The sequence below is a fragment of the Carica papaya genome, chromosome 2 (genome assembly GCF_054855325.1).
Source record: "Carica papaya isolate Zhongbai chromosome 2, ASM5485532v1, whole genome shotgun sequence".
NCBI classification, from domain to species: domain Eukaryota; kingdom Viridiplantae; phylum Streptophyta; class Magnoliopsida; order Brassicales; family Caricaceae; genus Carica; species Carica papaya.
The window spans coordinates 34,646,245-34,669,260 of NC_142310.1; the positions used below are offsets into that span (position 1 = coordinate 34,646,245).

The 23,016-nt window shown below is 33.7% G+C and overlaps 3 protein-coding genes and 1 non-coding gene across 4 annotated transcripts; 2 read left to right on the forward strand and 2 right to left on the reverse strand.

Moving 5' to 3' along the window:
* The first annotated feature begins 3,733 nt into the window (after positions 1-3,733).
* Positions 3,734-7,195, forward strand: LOC110806955 (P-hydroxybenzoic acid efflux pump subunit). Its single transcript, XM_088214328.1, has 3 exons — positions 3,734-4,422; positions 5,053-5,220; positions 5,317-7,195. The coding sequence occupies exons 1-3, from the start codon at positions 3,880-3,882 to the stop codon at positions 7,123-7,125; spliced, it is 2,520 nt and encodes an 839-aa protein (XP_088070454.1). The 5' UTR covers positions 3,734-3,879; the 3' UTR covers positions 7,126-7,195.
* Positions 7,196-7,923: 728 nt separating this feature from the next.
* On the reverse strand, positions 7,924-7,995 carry TRNAH-GUG (transfer RNA histidin (anticodon GUG)). The gene has a single exon. It is a non-coding gene; the product is annotated as a tRNA-His (tRNA).
* Positions 7,996-9,007: 1,012 nt separating this feature from the next.
* On the forward strand, positions 9,008-14,097 carry UXS6 (UDP-XYL synthase 6). The gene is made up of 13 exons (XM_022031946.2): positions 9,008-9,148; positions 9,335-9,446; positions 10,457-10,543; positions 10,614-10,701; positions 11,311-11,402; positions 11,798-11,862; positions 11,939-12,027; positions 12,449-12,526; positions 12,615-12,708; positions 12,854-12,920; positions 12,998-13,061; positions 13,157-13,197; positions 13,612-14,097. The coding sequence occupies exons 2-13, from the start codon at positions 9,360-9,362 to the stop codon at positions 13,792-13,794; spliced, it is 1,035 nt and encodes a 344-aa protein (XP_021887638.1). The 5' UTR covers positions 9,008-9,148; positions 9,335-9,359; the 3' UTR covers positions 13,795-14,097.
* A 2,739-nt stretch (positions 14,098-16,836) lies between these two features.
* Positions 16,837-19,155, reverse strand: LOC110806958 (ATP synthase small subunit 6-A, mitochondrial-like). Its single transcript, XM_022031965.2, has 3 exons — positions 18,949-19,155; positions 18,730-18,772; positions 16,837-17,004 (listed from the first exon to the last, which is right to left on the reverse strand). The coding sequence occupies exons 1-3, from the start codon at positions 19,067-19,069 to the stop codon at positions 17,001-17,003; spliced, it is 168 nt and encodes a 55-aa protein (XP_021887657.2). The 5' UTR covers positions 19,070-19,155; the 3' UTR covers positions 16,837-17,000.
* Positions 19,156-23,016: the final 3,861 nt, after the last annotated feature.

The window sequence follows — 23,016 nt, forward strand, 5'->3', positions numbered from 1 at the left end:
ACCATTTATTGCATATATTTACTATTGCGAGATTTTCAAAATCGACCTATAGAGATACAATAATTGAAATAACATTGTAATCTCCTTTTTCAAGTGAATAATAGCAACTACTTTCCCTTTTTATTTGGCTACTAATATCCCTAGGGGCCCATAAGGATATCCTACTACACGTGAACCAATATTCAATATTATCAACTAACCGGCCGTCTCCATACCCTGTTCGGTATGAGCGCCAAAAATACAATCCTTCAATACCCCATCCAGTATGAGAGTAAATCAAGTTGTCCCTATACATTGTTTGGTATGAGCATCAAAAATACCATTCCTCAATACTCTGTCCGATATGAGGCAACGGTGGTAGAGTTTCCTATATACCGATCCGTCCACCATCTCATAGAATATCTAGTAAGGCTACTATTCATTAATTCATGTGACAAATCAATTTTCTATTTGCATATTAATTTATAATTTCACAAATCAACCATGAATCACACAATAGAAACAATATATATATATATATAAAGGAAGCACAACTGAATCATTCAACAATTTCAGTATATCATCATGTATTTAAAACTATAAATTCAACAAACAGTTATACAGGACAACAAATAAATGACTAATCGATTCTAATTCCATTGGTAACCTGTAATTATTTTTAAAGTGTTCTAAATTATACAAAATACTATATTACCGATTATTAAGCTTCAATTCTACAACATAGAATAAGGTGAGAGATTCTTACCTGAATCGGTGTTTGAAACACCAAACTTTCTACTGCGCCTACTAGCGGTCCCTGGATTTTCTGAATTTTCCTACGGAGATTAAAATACGCTTCATGTACCTAAAAATACTCAAAAAAAAAATCCAAAATCAATGTTAAAAATCTTTTCTGGCCAATTTCAGAATTTCGGCACGGTGGCACCGCAATGCTCCGGCAACAGCACCACCGCCTGTAGGTGTGGTTTGCCTTAGCCTGGTCATTTTTAGCATGTTTTAGCTAGTTTCGGTCAGTTTTATACACATTCCTATGAGAAAACACGTTAGGGGCCTTAGTTGATCGAAAAAAGCCAAAAAACGAAAATCTACTAGCGGCATAATTTTTTGGTGCGGCGGCTCTACCGGCTCACATTCGTAGCTGGACATTTTTCTTCTGTCAACCTGTAGAAAATATAATGGTGAATACAAAGGTGAAAAAATCGCACGAAACGAGAAACAAAAAGGGGCTCATCAGAAGCGGTTTCGAGTTTTGCTCGCGGCGGTGCTGTCAAGCTTTACCCATGATTTTTTGCTCATCCGCTATTTTTTTTGCTCTGATTAGGCCATGGGGGTGCTCGAAATTAAATTTCGAGTGGATATGAGAATTTTTATCTTTTTTGGCGGTCAAGGGTGGCTACTGCGCGACAGCGGGTAGCAGTCGGCTCCCTTCTCTGGTGACTAGTTTTTCTTCTCCGATGGAAGGCTGGCTGCTAGGATTTGGGTTTGGTGTGATGCGAAATATTTATACACGTCTCGCATGAATCTGGATCGTTCATCGGGTTTGATATCGACCGTCCGATCGCGTTTAAAGAGAAAATAAATATGGATCGTTCATTGCGATTTGATCTCGACTATCTGATTGCGTTTAAAAAATAAAGAATCTAGACCACTCATTGTGTTTAATCGCGATCATCCGATCGTGCCTGAATAGGGAACGGATCCGGACCATTCACGCGCACTGGAACGTTTCCGGGCCGTCCGATCACAGTGCACGCAAATCATCAGTTTGGCCTCCCCGTGGCACCAAGTCAGTGTTTCTTATCACGTAGCACGCTCTGATTCGTCGAGACTGCTGATTGAGCGGTCATACGTGAAGTAATTTTTTTTAATTACGTTTTGACCTTCAGTTTTTAATTTTTCTTTCTAAAATATCATCCGAACATAAATTTTTATTTATTTTTTTAAAATTATTTTTAATTTAATCCTAAACTTAGTTTTTTTATATAATTTTATATTAAATTAAATTTTATTAATTTCAAAATTAAATTTTTATATATAATTTTAATTTTAAAATTAATTTCAGAACAAATCACGGAATCCAATATTACAAATTCAATATCATTTTTATGCAGAAATTGACGGAAAGACTAGCAGACGCCCTTATTTTCACGGTCACGTTTCTTACTTTTACAAGGAGCTCCGCCTACTCGACGTATATATATGAGACTAGCCAAGAATCTTATTGACCAGGTTTTTATTGGCTTAATTATTTGATTAATTAAAAGTTTAAAAAGACAGCTAAAGCTTCCTTCTATAGATATACGATAAATATAATATTTATCGACCTGGACGCCTACGTGTGTGTGAATATATATATATATTTATACAGTTTACCTTTGTATATTATAATTGGCAAAACATAAAGTTACCCTTTATCCTGTAATTCTATAATCAAATCCTCCCCAAAAAAATCCCCTTAGAAATTGAATCAAGCTCATTGCAATTGAAATATATATGTATATGTATATGTATATGTATATGTATATGTATATGTATATGTATATGTATATGTATATGTGTGTGTGTGTGTATAATTAAATAATACCATTTCACTAGTACTATTTTGTGGGTTGCTGTCCCTCTCTCTCTCTCTCTCTCTCTCTCTCTCTCTCCTGCCACCTTTTTTCATAGAGATTAGAGAGGTTTAGTGCATGAATTTTTTAAGTAAATAATTAATGAGACAGATTAATCAATTCAGCTCTAACCATTATATATTAAAAATAAATTCAAAAATATTAATATCTCCCTTATATATAAAGAAATTCAAATAATAATTAACATTACAACATAACATATATTTTATAATTGATGGTTATCATATATAATTTTTATATATATATATGTATAGTAAGCATCATAAATTTAATTACACGTTCTTTTTATATAAATAAGAATTACATAATTAAAAATTATTAATTACAATGATTATTTTAATTATTATTAAATATTTTAATAATTGAAACTTTTTATATATTATATGTTGTCATATATGATGTATATTAATAATTACAAATTTAAATATATTTCTTTAACACAAATGTATGGAAATACATAAAAATATAATTGAATAAATTTCAAACAATAAAGTTAAATATAAAGTGTTCTCTTACAAATAAGTGAAAATTAAATATAATAAATGCTTTTAAGATTTAGATTTAGAGCACACTGGTTTCTGGCTTCCGGCTTCATGTTGGTGTTGACATCCTTTGGTGTCGTTTTATATGTTGTTTGGCGCCGTTTTCATGTTTGTCGCAACCATTTTATCTTGTCTGCCCCCGTTTGTGCTCACCGGACTGTATATTATATGCCTTTTTGTTTACACTCTTATCTTTGCTGCATATTTTGACTTAATTAATCTTTTTAAAAAATTAAGTAAATTAAAGCATTATTAATTGCAAGATTATATATTAATTATGTTAAATATTTTATTACGTAAATTTAAACATATAATTTCGTAAATAAAATAGAATAAAAATATTAAAATACTATATACACAATAAAATAATTAACTACCTTTCCCCAATCCGCCATTAACTTTTGCTTAATTCATATGGTACCCCACAAGATTTCTGCAATGTGGCCCTAATCCTCCACTCCATCTCTCTCTCTCTCTCTCTCTCTATCATAATTTTCTCTTATTATCGTTATCATATACTTACAAATAATATATATTATACATGTATATGTATATATGTACGTACGTGTCTATATATATATATATATATATATATATATAACCCAACTCTCACGTCTCACGACCCAATATCAACTCACCCGTCTCACACATTTTGCCTTACGTTAAAACGCAAAGAGCACTATTTCTCTCTACTTGTCTCGTAAATGGCAACAGCATCTGCGACCCGAGCCCGAGCCATTTGGCGCAAGTGTTTAGCCTCGGCCTTCCGCACCGCCCTGGCCTGCACCATCGTCGGCGTCACCACCTTATACGGACCCTCCAGCCTGACACGTTACGCCACCTTCCCGGCCTTCTCCTACGTCAGCACCATCCTCCTTGTCCCCGACGGCGCCACCCTTGGCGACACGATGCATGGCTTCTGGCTGGCGCTATACGCGACGTGTCAGAGCGTGGGGCCGGCACTACTGAGCCTGTGGCTGATCGGGCCGACCCACCTGACCAATGGCACCACCGCGCTGGCTGTGGCAGCCGCAGGGTTCGTGGTGACGGTGCCTGAGTCGACTCACTTGAAAGCAAAGCGTATTGCGCTGGGTCAGATTGTGTTGATATACGTGGTGGCTTTTATCAAAGGGGAGAAGGCTGAGGCTGTTTTGAATCCTGTGCATGTGGCGGCGAGTACGGCGATTGGTGTAGCGGCTTCTCTTTTGGCTTTGCTTCTGCCATTTCCAAGGCTCGCTTGTTCAGAGGTAATTAATTATTTAATATCATTAAGGTTAGAGGTAAATTTGTTGGGTAAAAAGTAAATAAGAGATAATTAATCATTATACATAAAGATATTCATATACATATAAATTGACTCGGACTCATGACATAATATCCGTACACTCCAAATAGATATATATGTATATATATATATATATGAGAACATTTTTTCAAAAGAAACATTATTATCTATCATTAACACGTTTAATCTGAATAAATGTTTTGTGTTTTGTAACTAAGATTGATTTGGCAAAAGATTTTGCCATATAAAATAAAATTATTTATTTTCAATTACAATTATATCTATTGTGGACAAGAAAATATATATATATATATATATGTACCAGGGGTTTTTTTTCTAAAAAACATAATTATTACATGAAATCGGAAGCTCCAAAATTCTATGAATTGGTGTGTATAATTGGGAAGCCTGCAACAAAATTATATATAATGCATATGTATTGCCTAATCACCAGCTATAACATAGTTAATTAAAATATTTACGCAATAAATATTTAATTAGCCACAAAATTTGTTTAAAATATTATTACTGTGTAAATTAAATAATCTGCGGTTAATTAATTAATTAATCTCTTATTATTTTCTTGTTGCAGGTGAAGGAGAGCTGTAAGCTGCTTGCCGAAAACACGTCAGCTAGGTTAAAGCTCTATATCAGAGCGTTCTGTGCAGAAGACAACGCATCAGCTGTTTCATCAATCTCTCAAGCTACGTTATTAGCTTCTTCCGCAACCAAACTCCATCAAACCATAAAACGTTACCAAGTAAGATTACATACACACGTACGTACGTACATATATAATATATATATATATATGCGTATCTATGTTTTCCATTTGCTGATTGTGATTAAATTGCAGGAAAGCATTAAATGGGAGAGGCCTCCATTTAAATTTCTGAGACCGTATTACTCGAACTTATCTGGGGAGAAGCTGCAAGACGTGGAGAGAAGCTTAAGAGCAATGGAAATGGCTTTAACCAGTACTAATTCTTCACTTCCTGTAAGAACCCTAGTCAACGGAGATATCAAAGAAGGTCTAAAGAAATTGGAAGAACACTTTGACTCCACCATGAAAATAGCTAAGGGCTATCTGTCTTCCGATTCATCAACCGTTCCCGAAGCATACGTTGCAGAAAACTCTTCCTTGGGGTCCTTCCAAACACTTCAGACCATCCCATCAACTCATCAAGACTTATCATCTTTCTTCTTCGTTTTCTCCATTAAACTCCTGCAATCCAAACTGTTTCCGAAACCCAGTTCGTGTTCTTCTCCAGACTGGCAAGATGATTTGGCAAAGAATAAAACAGATGGTCAGGGATTGAAATTACAAGAAGGGTTTTCGTTGAAAAAGGAAATGAGTGATTGGATCGTAAAAGCAAGAACTAAAATGTTTATGCCAGCTTTTAAATTATCTTTGTCCTTGGGTCTGGCAACTCTTTTTGGCTTGATCTACAGTAAAGAAAATGGCTATTGGTCAGGTTTGCCGGTGGCTATCAGCCTCGCTGCCGGACGAGAAGCCACCTTTAAAATAGCAAATGTGAAAGCTCAAGGGACGGTGCTTGGATCAGTTTATGGCGTATTGGGTTGCTTTGTGTTCGAAAGGTATTTGCCTGTAAGGTTCCTTTCTCTTCTTCCCTGGTTTATTTTCACCAGCTTCTTAAGCCGGAGCGTGATGTACGGCCAAGCTGGAGGCATCTCCTCCGCGATTGGCGCACTTTTGATACTGGGAAGGAAGAATTTCGGTCCTCCAAGTGAATTCGCCATTGCAAGAATCACTGAAACTTTCATTGGATTATCTTGTTCAATCTTCGTCGACCTTCTTTTTCAACCCACCAGAGCTTCTACGTTGGCAAAAGCTCAGCTCCCGAAAATTTTTGGAGTCTTGCACCGGTGTATCAATTCAGTGAACCTTGATACTAAAGTTGGTAAAAAAATCAGCTTAACTTCTTGCCAAAATAAGCTGAAAGCCCGAGTTGGTGAGCTGGAGAAGTTCGTAGCCGAAGCTGAGGTGGAGCCCAACTTCTGGTTTTTGCCTTTTCATAGTGCTTGCTATCGTAAGCTTCTGCTATCTCTGTCAGCAATGGCAGATCTTTTGCTTTTTGGGAATCTTGCCATTGGATTCCTCAAACAAGAATCAGAAAAATACAGTTCTGAATTGAAAGAGACTCTACAAAATAAGCTTGATGGCGACCTTAGGCTTTTCAAGGACCTAGTCGTCTCCCTGTTAAAGGACTTCGAACATATCACTTCGATAAAATCGCTCGCAGCTCTTGAAAAATCACTTGAGAAGAACAACGTGTCTTGGGATCTTGAGATGGGATCTTCGAAATCGGGTTTTTTTAAAGCTTCTGGTTCAGATCATAACGAAGAAGAAGATGAAGTTGACAAGATTTTGAGTCCCTTTTTGAGGGACGCCGCTGAAGTTGTGGAGAAAATCCATGGAGTGAAAGGTGACGAGGAAGATGACGACGAAGAAGAAGAAGAAGAAAGAGAAGTGATAAGCCAAATGGTTGTGGGGTTGACTGCATTAGGGTTTTGCATGAAGGGGATTGTGAGAGAAGCGAGAGAGATTGAAGAAGGAATAAAAGAACTAGTGCAGTGGGAGAATCCTACGTATCATGTTAATTTGCATGAGGTTTCATGCAAAATACAAGCCTTATACAAATAAATAAAATAAATGTAATTTGTACTTTTAAACAAGAAAATTAAACAGAAAATTTAAGTTAATGTTTGAAGAAGATGGTGTTTGATATACACGTATATACATACATATACATATGTATTTGTATTTACAAGTTTAAAAAATAGTTGTTTTGCTAACCATTTAGTATAGTGTGCGGTTTATCAAAAGAGAAATATATATAATGTTTGTAAGTACATGTGCACGCTATATCTTATGCTGGAAGAAATTAGAATGTGCGATTCAAATTTCATCTCAATTGATTAGGAATATTATTTTAATTTTATAATTAATAGTTTATATCTACTTTTTTTTTTTTAGTTTTATAGGGAATTTTTATCATTTTTTAATTCGACTTAGTGCGTAAATTTTCAGAAAATTAATCATTACAATTTTAATTTTATTATTATTTTAAGTGATTTTTTAAAAAACTTAAATGAATAAAAAATAATTCAATATATTACTTATGTTTATTTAAGCCAAAATCAATCTTATTTAAGCCATTGCAAATTTAATTGAAAAGTTTAGAAGCAATAAGATTGGGACTTTTTAACTCTTGTCGTGCAGATTATATGATATAATTTAATTATTTTTTCTAAAAATGTAAATTAATAAAAAAATATATATATTTCATTATTATTTATAGCTTCTTCCTGACTCGATGACCTCTATCCCACTCACTGGGTTTTATGTTTTAGTAGATTATTTAGGACTGAGTCAACTTTGGGCCTCAATATCATTGGGCCAAGGCCCAAGTTCATAAAATGAAGAATTCAGAAGAAAAAGTGTGGCTGCTGGGATTCGAGCCCAGGTCTCCACGGCCACAACGTGGAATTCTAACCACTAAACTACAGCCACTTTGTGCTAGAACAGTTCTAATTTTAATCATATTTTGTTTTGGTGGGTCGAGAGAATGTCCATGAACATTGTTCGAGAAGATAACTCTTTGTACCAGGAGAGGTACAATGCAACCAGTAATTCATGGAAAATATGTGATAAATTAGTCCATTATTAATTTCAGTAATCTAATTACGATAAATATATTAAAATAAAAATGTCATTTATAAGTAAATCAACTTTACATTATAAAAAATAAAATAGTAGTTTTTTGACAACCATCTACCGTAGTCACTTATTGTACAACATGTATTATTTATATTTTACATACCAAATAATGAGATGTCAAGCCCCCCTCTCCAATTTCAAAAGACATTATATTTGGTATATGATTCATTGACCCAAATAGTATTATTATTTATCATTAATTCCTATACGACTCATAATTCTGTTTATTCATTAATTATTTTCGACAAGTCTCACGAGATGAATGATCATATTCTGACTTGTGTAAATGACTACTTAATTTTATGGGACAAAACTGAAGAGTCGAGTTTTGAAATTTAATTGATTCACAAAATTCTCCGTAAAATAAGCACAGACTATTTTCCCCACTCCCAACGTTAACGTTAAGTGGACTGACTCTCTCCTTCTTGATTAAGCTTACGTCCCTTAATTAATCACTTTAAATCCTTAATTACGGCCTCTCTTAATCTAATCACATTTATTTTTTTATTTGTTTTTTATTTTATTCCTCCATACCCGCCGGGCAGATCCTTTAAATCTACTCAAGTAACTATGTATTTTTTTAAAAAAAAAAGTCAAACATTATATTTTATTTTCTTATTTTTTATTATTGTTTTCAAATTAAATTAATAGTTTGGTATGATCTGCAGCTTAAGTTACTATTTGTTATCGAGGAGCTATCAATTCGAAGTTGCTTGCTTTACGTAATTCTGAAGGTTCTAGTTTTCCTTTTTTTTTTTTTGCTTTTTCCGATTTTAACAATTTATTATTTTTCCAAAATTCAGTATTTGGTGGAAGAAGCTTCGATTTTTCTGTACGACTGGTTTTCTGGGACTATAAATACACGTCTCTGATCTTTGAGTCTTCGTGAGGTCGGAAGTTGGGATTAGGGTTGACGAGCGATTATCCTCGGGAAAATTACTTTCAGGTTTTTTTGTCTTCGTCCTCGCATTCATTTTCCGTCTCTGATCCGGAAGTTCTGAGTCGTCTTCTTTCAGTGAATCTGCAAATGTTTATCTGATCTATGATTCAAAATTCGTTGTTTTTTGTTTTTTTCTTGCTGTGTGTGGAATACATTTTAGGTGTGTGTTGACTGTTTGGTCGATTGCTGCAGGCGTTGAATTCAGGATATCTAAGTAATGGCGAATAATTCGGCAAACGGAGAAAAACAAACCACAAAGCCTCCACCAACGCCGTCTCCACTGCGTAATTCCAAGTTTTTTCAGGTGAGTCATCTGAGTAAAATTTCATAATACTTTGCAATCGGGCCGTTTACGCCTGTAGAATTTACCATTTGTTAATTAGAATCTGAGTAGGAGGTTTCTCGTAGACTGATTTATTTAATTGGGTGCAATTTACCATTTGGACACTATCTAGGAGTTCAAAGTCTGAGGCGATCTGCACTTGGCTTGATTTTATTTTTTAGCTTGATATTTCTGATATACCTGAATATTTCTGTTGTCATTTTCACTCAAGTGGGGCAGAGGTGACACGGTTGTATGGCCCTGCTGTGCACACTATCTCAAAAAGTTGAGAAATTTGAATGTGGGTGTATGTAGGGGTTAAATTTCAGCAGTATCTATTGTGCAATTGGATCACATGGTAAACCCAAGAGCTAGTGTTGGAAATCAGATCAATCTCATTAGTCTAATTATATGTGTTATATCCCGGGTGATTGAAAATGTGAATCAGGTTGCTGAAATGTCGGTTGGCTGACAATGTTCTTTTTTTTACTTTTTTTCACAAACAATTAGCAAAACTGACCCCTCTCATCAATTTGTTGACGGCCCCTTTCTGTATTTTTCAAATTAAATGCGAATAATATGAATGAAAATACACAAAAACCTAGATCTAGCAATTAAAAGCCCACAACATCACAAATAGGTCTTTAGTCGACAGCAATCACTAATGTTGTGCAGAGGGATTGAGGGATTTGATTTCATCTGTTCTGGCTGAGTTTGTAGCCACATATCTGTTACTCTGTAAGGGATCTTGTCTGTTCTCTACTAGCTTCTCCTTGAAGTCTTAGGTGTGTGTAAATTCTTCTGTGGGCAAACCTATGGCAGTTTGTATCTTGTATTTATGTTCGATTGCATATTGTAGTAATTTGCATGATAGAAGAAAGTTTCTTCCACCTGAAAATATCTGTCAGACTTCCATCTAGGTGTTTTATTATTACTTCTATTATTTACTTGATTGATGTTCACTAAATGAATATCCTTTCATAATGATGCAGTCCAATATGAGAATCCTGGTTACTGGAGGAGCTGGATTCATTGGTTCTCACCTAGTTGACAGATTGATGGAAAATGAAAAGAATGAGGTTTGTTTGCCTTGCATACCTTATTCAGTATCATGATTCAAACAATAGTGTCTAAATTTTCTGCATTCAGGTGATTGTTGTTGATAATTACTTCACTGGATCAAAGGACAACCTTAAGAAGTGGATTGATCATCCAAGATTTGAGCTTATTCGTCATGGTATGCCCTTGAAGTTTGATTTTGTGATTCTTTTATACAGTCTAAGGCTTTTGCCAATGCAATGTGGGTTTTAAAATGCTACTTTTTCTTGTTTATAAGAACCTACACGGGCATCCATATTGGATTTAGTTTTGTTGCATTTACTTAGAGTAATTTAAATTTCAGTTTCACTATTTTTTATTAATTATTATGTTCCTCAGGTTATGTGGTCTTTAAGTTTTTCAACATGACTTGGTCTATTAGCTGCTGTATGACATAACCATGTAACGTATTAAGCCTCTTTTTTCCTTGTTAAAATTTTTAAAAATTAATCCTATGATCATTTGGCATTAAGTTAAAAATTATTGAGATTAAATCGATATTATTTATATTTGAGTTGAAGTGAAAAGTAAGTACCAAGTCATGCATGAATTATATTGAATATTTTCCATCATGGTAAGTCATCAAATTCTGCATTTTTGTGGCAATCTGGCAACAGTCACCCATCAGCATATTTCCTGCTTTCAGTATTTAAATGGACCATGCTACATAGCATATATAATCTCTATAGGATTTCATAGTGTTGATTGAGTTGTACTATATTCACCCATTTTCTCCTTCTTGTTACAGATGTTACAGAAACATTGCTGGTTGAGGTTGATCAGATTTACCATCTTGCATGCCCTGCTTCTCCTATTTTCTACAAGTACAATCCTGTGAAGGTGTGTCTACATATGTTTAATATTGATTTAATAATATATTCTAGTGCTTTCATTTCCTTGTCAAGCGTGAGCAGAAGAGATCATGTTTCGTCCGGACTGACATTTCCGTTGTGCCATCTTAGTTAAATAGTTATACTTGGCTGCAGGATAGAAATTCCTGTCATCTGTAAACCATATTAGTTCGGCATTTTGATCATTTAGTTTAGTACATCTATCTTGTCGAGATGTGTCTGCTTTGGGGTTTTATTGCCTATTAATAGAACATGTATAGTGAGCTTTCATTGCCTTAGAAAGTGATATGACAGAAAGTTGAACTCTAAGTCTTAATCTTCTAAATATAAAAATTGGATTGATATGATCTATCTTTTGCGCACGGGATGGTGATTGTTCAACAGACAATAAAGACAAATGTCATTGGCACGCTGAACATGCTAGGACTTGCAAAACGAGTTGGAGCAAGGTTAGGGGATCTGCTTTTTAATATAGCTGTGCTGTTTCAATTTATTCCTTCAATTTATTGTAAAATTGCTCAACAGGATTCTACTTACATCAACTTCAGAGGTATATGGAGATCCTCTCATTCACCCCCAGCCTGAGACCTACTGGGGAAATGTTAATCCAATTGGTATGTTTTACCTGTGCTTATTTAAGTGATAATTCCATATGGTGCTGTATTTATGGTAGTCAAGATTTTAATGGTCTGGGTACAAGAGAGAACTTTTAGTTGTTTTTGTTACGGACATTTATGTTTCCCTTGTTGCTGAGAAGAGTCCTAGTTGTCTTTCTGAGCAAGCCAAAAAGTGGTTATACCCTTCCATGAAGCTTTAAATCTCTAATCTTTTCAAGTGACTTCAGTAATTATCATAAAGCATTCTCCTTAATTTCTATATTAAGCATTCTCAATGTACCATCATTGCACTGCCTTCAAACTTGTGACAGTGGTGTCTGCTATAGATAGTAAAATTCATGGCTTGTAGCTTGTAACATTATCAACAATTATGGCTCTCCTTTTCTTGGGCTCAATATTGTCTTTTCTTTTAATGTAGGAGTTCGTAGCTGCTATGATGAGGGGAAGCGTGTAGCTGAGACTTTGATGTTCGATTATCACAGGCAGCATGGGATAGGTTTAATATGCTGTCCTTTTCGGCCTTCTAGTTTGCCTTGTTATCTCTGTGTTTTTTATTTGCATGGTTCCTTCTATTTTGTCTACAGAGATTCGCATTGCCAGAATCTTCAACACATATGGACCTCGTATGAATATTGATGATGGACGTGTGGTTAGCAATTTCATAGCTCAAGCACTTCGGTATGTCTATATGCTGCTGCTTTATTCTAACTATCTAACTGTACTATTTTAAATAATGGAGAAAAATTATTGTAATAAATTTTTGTTGCATATAGTTAAACCCTTTGCTTTTCTTTTCTCTTTACTTACCTTTTCCATTTTAAAGGGGCGAACCATTGACAGTCCAGAAACCTGGGACACAAACTCGTAGCTTCTGTTATGTTTCTGACATGGTTAGTTGTAATTACATTTTACTTTAAAGGGTCATTTCCAATTGTAGGAAACACTATAAGTTGTTTGAATGTTTTAGGTTGATGGTCTCATCCGTCTGATGGAAGGAGACAATACAGGCCCCATTAACATTGGAAACCCAGGTATAAAAAACTGCAATTTTATGGTGCTTTGTTCCATAAGTTTTCAGTATAAATTCCAATAAATTACTAAGATAATTTCTTGGTGGACTTACTAGGCGAATTCACCATGCTTGAACTGGCTGAGACTGTTAAGGATGTAAGTTTTTAACTTTTTTGCTGTTTTTCCTTGTTCCCTTTAGCTGCCAGTATACTAGTTAATAAATCACATTAAAATGGGTAACTTGAATGTTACTGTTAAGTTTGAAGTGTCAAGTCTAGTTGATTTTTTAAAAAAGGTTTTCTGGTTGAGACCAGAGATGTCAAAAGGGCCAGGCTGCCCAGAGAATGGCTGGGGCCAGCACGTCCCTGCGAAATTGGAAAAAGGGCTGGAAGAATGGGATCAAAACACTATGATATTCATTTCTCTGCGGGCAAGAACATCTCTGTTCATGCATGCCCTTGGACCAGTTATGCATATAAAATTTGGACCTAATAGCACTGTAAACATCCTGTAACAATAGTAGTTCAGTGGGATCATTGATATGAAATATTTGCTGGTGTTATTCTGCAGCTTATCAATCCCAACGTGGAGATAAAGACGGTGGAGAACACTCCAGATGATCCTCGACAAAGGAAACCAGACATCACCAAGGCAAAAGAAGTCTTGGGGTGGGAGCCAAAGGTCAAGCTGCGAGAAGGCCTTCCCCTTATGGAGGAAGATTTCCGATTGAGACTTGGTGTCCCGAAGAAGTGAAAATAAACAAATGGGAATCATTGGCATTATAGAGTAGTAGGAAGGCAAGATTTCAGCGAGAGATTTTCGAGACACTGTTGTTCTTGTTCCCAGTTTGTGCTTTTGGGTATTCTCTATTTCATTTTCCATACAATAGAAAATAAGTCCTATTAATGTGGATTCTGAGATGATATGGATCTTTTTCAAAATTTTATCATTCACCAAATTTATGAAAATAGCCGTGAGCATAGATGACTGTTACAATTGGCTCAAATTTTGTTGAGACAGTGATCAATAAAAGTTTTGAACAGGGTTGGTCCTCTATATCCACCGGGGCTTGCATACTCTTCAGTTTTGAAGTCCTCGTCTTTTCCTTTTGTGCTACTATTTTACCTGTCTCATAATGATAAATTACTCATCTGCATAATAGAAAGTTGTCTTTGATAAATGCTCCAAATACCTGGAAAAAATCATGGATTTGTGAAAATATTTTTTTTTAAAACATATTTTGGGGAATATATGGAAGAAACTGTGGATTAAGGTTAAATGTCTTAAAAGGTGAGCCCAAAACCAAACCAAACAAGACAACTGAAGACAGCAAAGATACCATTAGAAAGGCTCATATAAGGCTCAATTTAAGGCCCATTTCAAGGCCCCATCACAGGGCCATTTTAATGCTCATATAAGGCCCATTTTAAGGCCATCTCAGACCCATGTGAGACCCATTTTAAGGCCCTCTCAGGCCCATATGATGCCCATCTCAGACACGAGGCCCTTCACAGGCCCATTTTAAGGCCATATTGGCCCATTTTAAGGCCCTTTCATGTGCATTGTGAGATCCATGTGAGGCCCGTCTAGGCCCATTTTCCTGCCCATGTGAGGCCCATTAAGGCAATCCCATACCCATCTAAGGCCCATGCAAGGCCCATTTAAGGCAATCTCATACCCATTTTAAGGTCCATGTGATGCCCATTTTAAGACAATCTCAGACCCCATATAGGCCCATGTGATGCCCATTTTAAGGCTATCTCATACGACATAGCTCATGTGAGGCCCATATTAAGGCCATCTCAGACCCATAAAGGCCCATGTGAGGCCCGTTTTAAGGCCCTTCTCAGGCCCTTTTGAGGCCCATATGAGGCCCTCTCACGCCCCTTTTAAGGCCCACTTAAGGTAATATGATACCCATTTTAAGGCCCATGCGAGGCCCATTTTGTACTGAATTTTTTGTTGTGTTATGTCAAATTTGTTTTAGATTTTAATTATATAGACTGACTATAAATATAATACTGTAGAAAGAATTTGAATAAAATTATTTTAATTTTAAGTCATATTTATGTTTGATCTAAATTAAATATTTAATTAATATCATTACAAATGAACAGAAATATAAAGAACAAAAAAAAAAACTAGTATCAAACTATGGTATTCTATTCTGTATGACATTTTAAATTATTTTTGTCAACTTTTTATTTTACAATAGTTAATTTTATTAACTTTTTATTTCATAATAATTATTTTAATTAAACATGCATCATATGTCTACATGGACATATGAATTGTTGTATAAGAAAAAACTAATGGATCTCACTGTGTCAATTATAATGATGAAAAATTGTACAATTCTGAAAATATATATTTTTTAAACATAGTTTGGGGAATAAATCGAAGAAAGTGTGGGTTACGGTGAAGTGTCTCAAAAGGTAAGCCCAAAACCAATCAAGACAACTGAAGACAGCAAAAGGTACCCTTAAGAAAGGCCCACATAAGCCCATTAGAGGCCCATTTTAAGCCTCCATATGAGGCTCATTTAAGGCCCATTTTAAGGCAAATCAGTCATTTTAAGGCCCATTTTAAGGCTCATATAGAGCCATAGCAGGCCCATTTTAAGACAGCCCCTTTTGAGGCCCACTTAAGGCCCATTTTAAGGCTATCTGACCCATTTAAGGCCTATGGTAAGGCTCTATCAGGCCCATTTGAAGGCCCGTCTCAAGTCCATTTTGAGGCCCATGTGAGGACCACCTCTGGCCCATTTTAAGGTCATATCAGGCCCTATACAGCGCACCTCATGACATTTGAAGGGCCATGTGAAGACCAATTTAAGGGCTATCTTAGGCCCATTTAATGCACCCTCAGGGCCACTTTAAGGCCACCTCAGGCACATATAAAGCCCATTTTAGCGCCCAGCAGGGCTAATTTTAAGGCCCATATGAGGCCCATTTTTGTTTGGTTATGCTGTGTCAAATTTGGTTAAGAATTTAATTATATAGACTGACTATAAATATAATACTGAAGAAAGAATTTGACTAAAACTAATTGAAAGTAATTTCTATGTTTAATTTAAATTAACTATAGAATTAGTATACTTGCTAATCAACAGAAATATAAATTTATCAACTAAAATTAAAAATAAGAGTAATAGTGATATATGACAAATCAGATGTATAAACTATAATTACTTTCTCCATCAGAAATGTTACAAATAAAAAGTTGAACTAAAATATTACACATTGAACCCATACTGTTGTTTCTTAACAGTAAACACACACTATGATAATCTCCTAGAAATGATACCCCATCTATTACATAAAATAATATTTTCAAAAAGTAAATTTAAATACGTTTCATTCGAATTCAGATTTTAATCCTGTAACATGAAAATAAAATTAAGATATAAATATTATAGAAGTTTTAAAAAAGAGTTCCCAGTCATTTGTATAATTTTTTCAATTATTTACTCAATCCCTAGTTGTGAGATTGAAAATGAGAAAATCTTATTCAATAACACACCAAATATGTAAACTAACTTTTACTTGTCTAGTGAACATTGTCAAATTAAGGTGAACAATAGCTTCGCATGCTTACAGACTCTCTGTGGCAAGAAAACTAAAGCCCATGTGTGCATAAACACCCTAGTGTTGCTCTCCTAGAATCAATAAGCCCATGCCCTGATGGAGATGGTTGAACCATGATAATAGGCTATAACCTTCCCAAAGGCATAGCTATTGAAAATTTAATATCCACGATAATAAATTCAAAAGCACAAAGAAGAAAATCGTCAGATGAGCAAAGGTTGTTTAACATTATTCAAGTCAAAACATAAAGATAGGAATTGGAGTATCTGACAATTTCTCTTCTATTATTAAAGATCATAGAAACAAAAGCAAGCAAGCAAGAAAGCCTCACTCCCTTTAGGTGCACCGTTGATGACATCGCCCTCCAGAAAATCACCTGCAAGACATATGAAGCACCCATTATTGTTATTCTTCAATATCTTATTGACAGTTATCACATATGTGTAAACATAATCACGTAATCATTTGAAAATGCTCATTGATAGATTGTCTGGTTCATTCAAAACTCAGTCAATTCCTAGTTCTAGGTTCCATATTAATTTTATTATGCACAATTAGAACTTAACTTGTTGACCTCAGCTTTCAATTCTTTGTTAGTGGAAAACTCAGCTTCTTACCTTTCATTGTGAAAATTGAATTTCTACCTTCAAGAAATTTAGGCTGAGTGGTGATAACTCAACTACAGTATCACTTTTAATTCTTTGGTAGTGGAAAAATCAGCTCTTATCTTTCAATGTGGGGATTGAATTTCTACCTTCAAGAAATATGGGCTGTGCAGTAGTAACTCAGCTACAGTAGATTGTAGTTAAATTATGCATATTAACACTAATATGAGAATCAAATCTAGAAATTGACTCGGGAATTGAATAAATGAGACGCTATTTACAAACTTATCAGCTAGTCAGATTGCTAGTAAAAATTAAACCTCCTTGATTGAGGCAACAAGACAGAAAATCAATGACATTAAAAGATAAAAGAGGTACAAGCAAAAAGAAAAACCTAAAAAATGACTTCATTTGCCATAAGGTTACAGCACAACATCTCATATAAAGCTCCATGAGACACATACAAAAGCAAAATCCTCCGAAATTCTTGTTTCAGATAATGATCGCATAACAATGACTTGCTACAAGGTTCCAGGACTATCAATGGCACAAGCACATATCAATAAGGAAACCTCAGTTTTAAGAAATAATGGAAAATGGGAAGGTCCATGGGTCACATCAAGAATCTTAGCATTCAGATTACAATAAACTAGTTGAACTCATTGCAATTGAAATAATTCATATCAACAGGAGAAACCATATTATTTACACAAAATTCCCTTCCATATCATAGACCCTACAGTGTTTTATTTCAGTTTAAGATCCCATAAATCACCATCTCAAGAATCCCACATTCATCCAGGAAACTGAGAAGGCCAGTGTGATTGTAAGCTTGAGCTTAAAGCCTTAACTATAAGTACTAGTGTTTTAATCGTCAACTTATACTTTTTGAAACCTGTTCTTTAAGTGTTAAATTTTAATGGCTAAAAGACTAGCATTCACACCGAATGTTGTTAGCTCAAACTCAACATAACATTCTAGGACCAGGACAAAAAATAATAACACCAAGCCAACATGAGATAGAAACACAAAGAAGATGACTGAATGACACGGAGGAATGCATCATAAAAACACATTCATCCCCGATAACACACTAATCAACACAAACAACAAAAACCTGAGTATTTTGCCATTGTATCTTTGATACTTGAATAGAAATATACATTTTGCATGCGCCAAAATCAATACCATATTTTTGGTAAAGAACGATATCATAATCTTTTTTAAAAAAAAAATCAAGATACAGAGAAAAACATGCTTACATTTTCAAATCTAATGTGCTTTTAGGCCTATTTGATGGTCAATTATAAATGAAGATTCCCGTTTCCCATTTTCAATCAGGAAATGAAGGAAAAAAACGCAAAACTACAATAAATTATGGAGAAACAAAGGCGCCTAGCAATTATTTGTTGACACCATGTCATCAAGTATGGTTCATGGAAATTGTGAAAAACAAAAGACATTCGAAATATATAAATCATGGAACCAAGAGGTACCTCTTGTGCCTCTGCACGAACGGTGAGTTCTTGGCATCTTCCTCTGCATAACATTAACATCGATGAATGTTAACACAGTGCGATTAGGGTTTCTAAATCACCATCACAGTAAACACAAAATATCGCGTACCAAAGGGGAAAATATGCAGATATGAAGATGCACATATATAAATGAGAAGAAATTGAAAGACAAGCATAGATCCAGAAATCATCGCATACCCGTGAGACTAGCGGTAAACTTCGTGATTAGGGTTCCGGTGATGGCGAACCCGACCAGGAACGGCCAGTTGCGATTAAATTCTCTTCTGAAGAAAATCGGCCATGGATCGAATTTCCTCATCTTTCCTCTTTCTCTTGTCCAAATCCTCTAGGCTGCTTCTTCTCCCGTTAGTGTTCTGCTCTTTCGTTGTGGACTTGTGGGGGCTCAAGTTATAAGCAGCTCACCTAGATAGAGACGGTTATCGGGGCGGGTTCGTAACCCGCTCCAATAAGCTCCAGATAAGTAAAAATTTGTAATTAATGGGATATGAATAATGCGGTTCTAAAGTTACCAATGAAAAAGGAATATAGCGTGCCATAGATTAATGAATACCTAATGTTCTATATTTATAATATTATTTTATATTTATTATTGAATATATTATATATTTTAATTATTTATTTAAATATTTTATAATTTTTTTAGCTTAAAAAATAAATAAATAATGTGCCTAGAAAGTAAACATTTAACTCGTACAAATATAATATAAAAATAATTTTCTATCCGCTTCAAATACAGTATAAGTATACCATTCAAAAAACAAAATATAATATTAGTATGTATCAAATCATAAATATGAGGGTTGAGATAATATGGTTACTAAAATCTAAAATGATTATTGTGTAATATTATGCATGACATAATTATTGGGTCATGACTATTAAATCCTAAATATCATTTACATAATGGTATCAATTGTCCTATTTTAATAATTAAATTTAATATTAATCAATTAGACATAATTACTACTATTTATTGTCTTTGTATATTACCATTTTCTAATGGATAATATGGAGTTTTTTCTTCTTTTTTTTTTCAAAATATAAACTATATTTTTTTAAGTACGATAAATTATTTTATATTTGAATTTGAATCATATTTGAATTGGATTGTTATTTCATGTGAATATGATAGGTGATTGTTAAATTTAACCATACATTAATATAAAGTAGCAAAATAATATTAAATACATTACGTTTCTATTTTAACTATAATTTTTTTTAACTTTTATACCATCTTATTTAAAATAAAATATATGCATTAGATTATTCTATAGAACAAGCTGAGAGTGAATAATTGTACCTATTACTATATGATCGTGCATGAAACTACATTTTGGCTAATGCCTTAATGATTATAATAAAAAATATAGCTCAAATTCTGCTAACCATTTTAAATGTGGTTCAATCTCAATTGACTACTCATAAGTGATGTTATCTTATCGATCTTGTTGTTTTTGCATTTTCATCGAACGGAGTTATCATTTACTCAGACAATATTAATTTAGTCCCTAAACATATGAATGTCTTAATTCGATACCAAAACATAAACTTTTTATGTATTATCACAAGATTCAATAGATCATGACATATGTATATCATATCAGATATTCCAAATGAGATAAAATAAATCCCCTGAAAGCTTGTTAAATTTTGAAGTGATTTATGGAAAGGTTATTTATAACTACTACAAGATATTAGCTTCGTCAAGATTAGTCTCAACAACATTTATAGTAACTTAATTTCCAACTACCATCGTTCACATGTGTTGTTTTATTTATACTAATACTTAGCTCATGTAATAATGGTAATTCTTAAGTCAAATTATAGTAAACACATTATTTTAGGGACTATAGTAAATAATTTGTTGTGAGCCCCACGCAAACTTCTTAACATGAAGAGTTTGTGTAATATAAAATAAATGTGTGAACAATCTAAATGGAGGAAATAGTTAACTACTGAAATTTTAAATGTTTTATTAACTTTGATAATGAAAGTAAGAAAAATGTGGAGATTATAGATGCAAATGGTGATAATGTCGAGGGTGATCAGGGCATAGAAAGTGTTAACAGAGGCAGTTATAAAGCAAGGGGTACGATTGGGAAGGTTTATAGTGATTTAAGATTGTAGAAGTTGTTGAGTGTTCTTTTAGGGCACTTCCACATGCATCTTCTTATTAAATTACTTTTCTAATTTATCTTGGAGTTATTTCTTCAATAGTCGTACTCTATAAACTTCTCATACTTTATTTCAATATTATATCTCACAAAGTATTTGAAATTGACTTATATAGATACTTGAGATCCTCAACAAAATATAATTGTTGTAATAAGAGTGTTAAGCATAACTCTATATTTTAACGAAGAATCAATCTTTGTGACCTTATAACACATTTGTTATAATTTATAAGATAGTCTTGCCTTTTTATGCCAACTCCTTGCCTGTTCATCTATTTAGTATGTCGTTTTATTTTCACTTATGGACTTAGTCCATATAGTTATGCTAAAATTAGATATATTAGATTTTCATGAGTTCTTCATCTTTCATTTTCACAGCAAGCTATAGTATGTTAATGTTGAAGACTTTTAATTAAATTCTCTAAGATAGTAATGTGAAGACTTTTGATAATATGTACCTTTACATGATGCTTGAAAGTTTACATATGTTGTTTGAAAAGTTCTACATCCCTATCAAAGGCATTATAAAAACAACAAAAAAAAAAGAGTTAAACAAAGGGGTTTTGCTTAAGCAAAAAAAAAAAAATCATGATCAAGTACATTGATTCAGGGAAATGGAACATATCTACAGTAAACTTTATAAATAAATGCACATAAATAAAACACTATATGCTTTGATAGAATAAAAAGCTTTTAGATAAATAATTTATAAAGTTTTTACGCTCAAATGTGTAAATTAGTGATTTTCAGAAAGCTATATTACTGTAATATTGTCCCTTATAAGTGGCGGCTTTCTTGATATCCATCGCTTGATGGTCCCACTCATCATAAGGGTACTTTAACTTGACATATATGCTTTTATTAATAATGATGGTGGGGCAGGATATTATTATTGTGCAAATATAAAATATGAATAATAATCTTAACTAAGATGAGACAACTCTCGTATTCCCATATCTCAAAAGTAATAAGAACTTCAGTTTTGAGATATAATCTCGAAATAACAAGAGATAATGACATCTAAAAATTTATTGTCGAATGAGATGTCAAATATGTTATTTCAAAGGGGAACATCAAAAGACTTACTATTGAATGAGATGTTCAAAAATTATTTCATGATCTCTCATATAGACAAAAATATTATGGGAATTTAAGTTATTAGTTAATGATGTAATTGATTTTTTTTTTCTACACATTATATTCATATAGTATGTAGTCAGGTGATTAATGTATTAACTAATAAGACATTTATAGTTCCTAATAGGTTGTGCCCCTTACAAGAACATCCTTTTTATCATTATCCTGTACAATAGAATGATCATTTTTAATTCAACATAGGATATTCAAAAATGGTGTAGATCAATATACAATGATGTCTTAATAACTATAAGCAATTACTAAGTCACTTAAAAGTATATGATAATTGATAAAAAAAACTAAAAAGATATTATCGATAAGGTGATTCTTGTTTGTTTATAGATTATAAATGAAGTAATTTGTCATCACTTATATATTTATCGAGTCTCATATAACACATTTTTGAAGTATAAATTACATGATTACCGAATGATGAAATTATTTATACATTATATTGATTAATTGTGTGCAATAAAAAAATAAATAATTAATTAACATTAGGTTACTTCTTATAATTTCAATTTGTTATTACAACTAACAGCACAATACTAACTTCACAATAATGACACTTTCTTGGTTAATTCACTTTACAAATACCTAGCAGACTTTACAAATAGAATAAAGTATGTTTTTCCCAATAAAATCATATGAAAGTCGCAAGCTCCACCTAAAATCTCTTTATTCATTTGGGAGACTGCAAAAGAATGTATATTGACCATTGACAATCTCATTAAGAAAGGTTTCCAACTAGTTAACAGATGCCATTATGCATATCTAAATTGGAAAGCTGCAGACACCTTTTGTTACGGTGTCCAACTATTTACAGTATGTGAACTGATCTCTACAGTCTAATGGCTATTCACTGGGTTATAGCAGGCTCCATGAGTGCTGAACTTCTCACATGGGAGGGTCTCACTTTCAATAACAAGTGCTT